The 682-nt window shown below is 44.7% G+C and overlaps 1 protein-coding gene across 1 annotated transcript in view; it reads right to left on the bottom strand.

Annotated features, from left to right (window-relative positions):
* The window catches only part of LOC111645689 (GTPase IMAP family member 8-like), an 11192-nt gene that overhangs the window by 6320 nt on the left and 4190 nt on the right, over nucleotides 1–682 (bottom strand). Inside the window, exon 7 of the mRNA XM_087170654.1 lies at nucleotides 252–675. Within this exon, the coding sequence (XP_087026780.1) occupies nucleotides 252–675 (424 nt within the window). The remainder of the gene's footprint in view (nucleotides 1–251; nucleotides 676–682) is intronic.

The following is a 682-nucleotide window of genomic DNA, read 5'->3' on the forward strand; positions in this document are numbered from 1 at the left end:
CTGTTACCTTTATAACTAAACCTGTAAAGACCGGCCACTTCTCCTGGTGTCTCATTGACACCACACCACCACATTAGTAAAACTGTATGTACCTCATTAACACGTGTAACACATGTAGAATCAATAACAAGGAGCACTGAAGCTGTTGTGGAGACACATGGTGGCCCACACCTTACGAAGACACTTTATGTTGGTTTTTCCTTTTAGTTTGTCACCCACATACAGTATATAGACATTTCTACAGTACTTACAAGTGACTATTTCTTTTGTGTCCCGGGCCTCGAGTTCAGCCTGTAGTTCAGTGATGTGTGTCTCTTGTTGTATGATCTTCCCTATTTGGGCAAGTGCAAATGTTTCAGCTGTGTAGCCGGATGATTCGTTTGTATAGAGTCTTATTTTTTCCACAGCCTCCAACACCTCAGAGATCTGATGTTTCTTCTTGACGTTGACAACAACAGATCTTCCTCCACAGCTCTGAAGCAGCTCCTGGATGTCTCTGCTCTTTCTTATAAAGTCAACAACAGCTGGAGCTGCAGGATCTGACTCCACAGTGAACAGAATCATGGTGAAGTCATTGACTGGAGAGCTGAATGAGTTCTGGATGGTCTCTAACTCTCCCTTGTCTTCATCAGTGAGGGGACCCACAGGTAGGACCAGGATGAAGGCATGGACGCCCTCAGGA

This window comes from Seriola lalandi, unplaced genomic scaffold, assembly GCF_002814215.2.
Source record: "Seriola lalandi dorsalis isolate HSWRI2012SDOR001 ecotype SW California unplaced genomic scaffold, Sedor1 jcf7180002054955, whole genome shotgun sequence".
In the NCBI taxonomy this organism is placed as follows: Eukaryota; Metazoa; Chordata; class Actinopteri; order Carangiformes; family Carangidae; genus Seriola; species Seriola lalandi.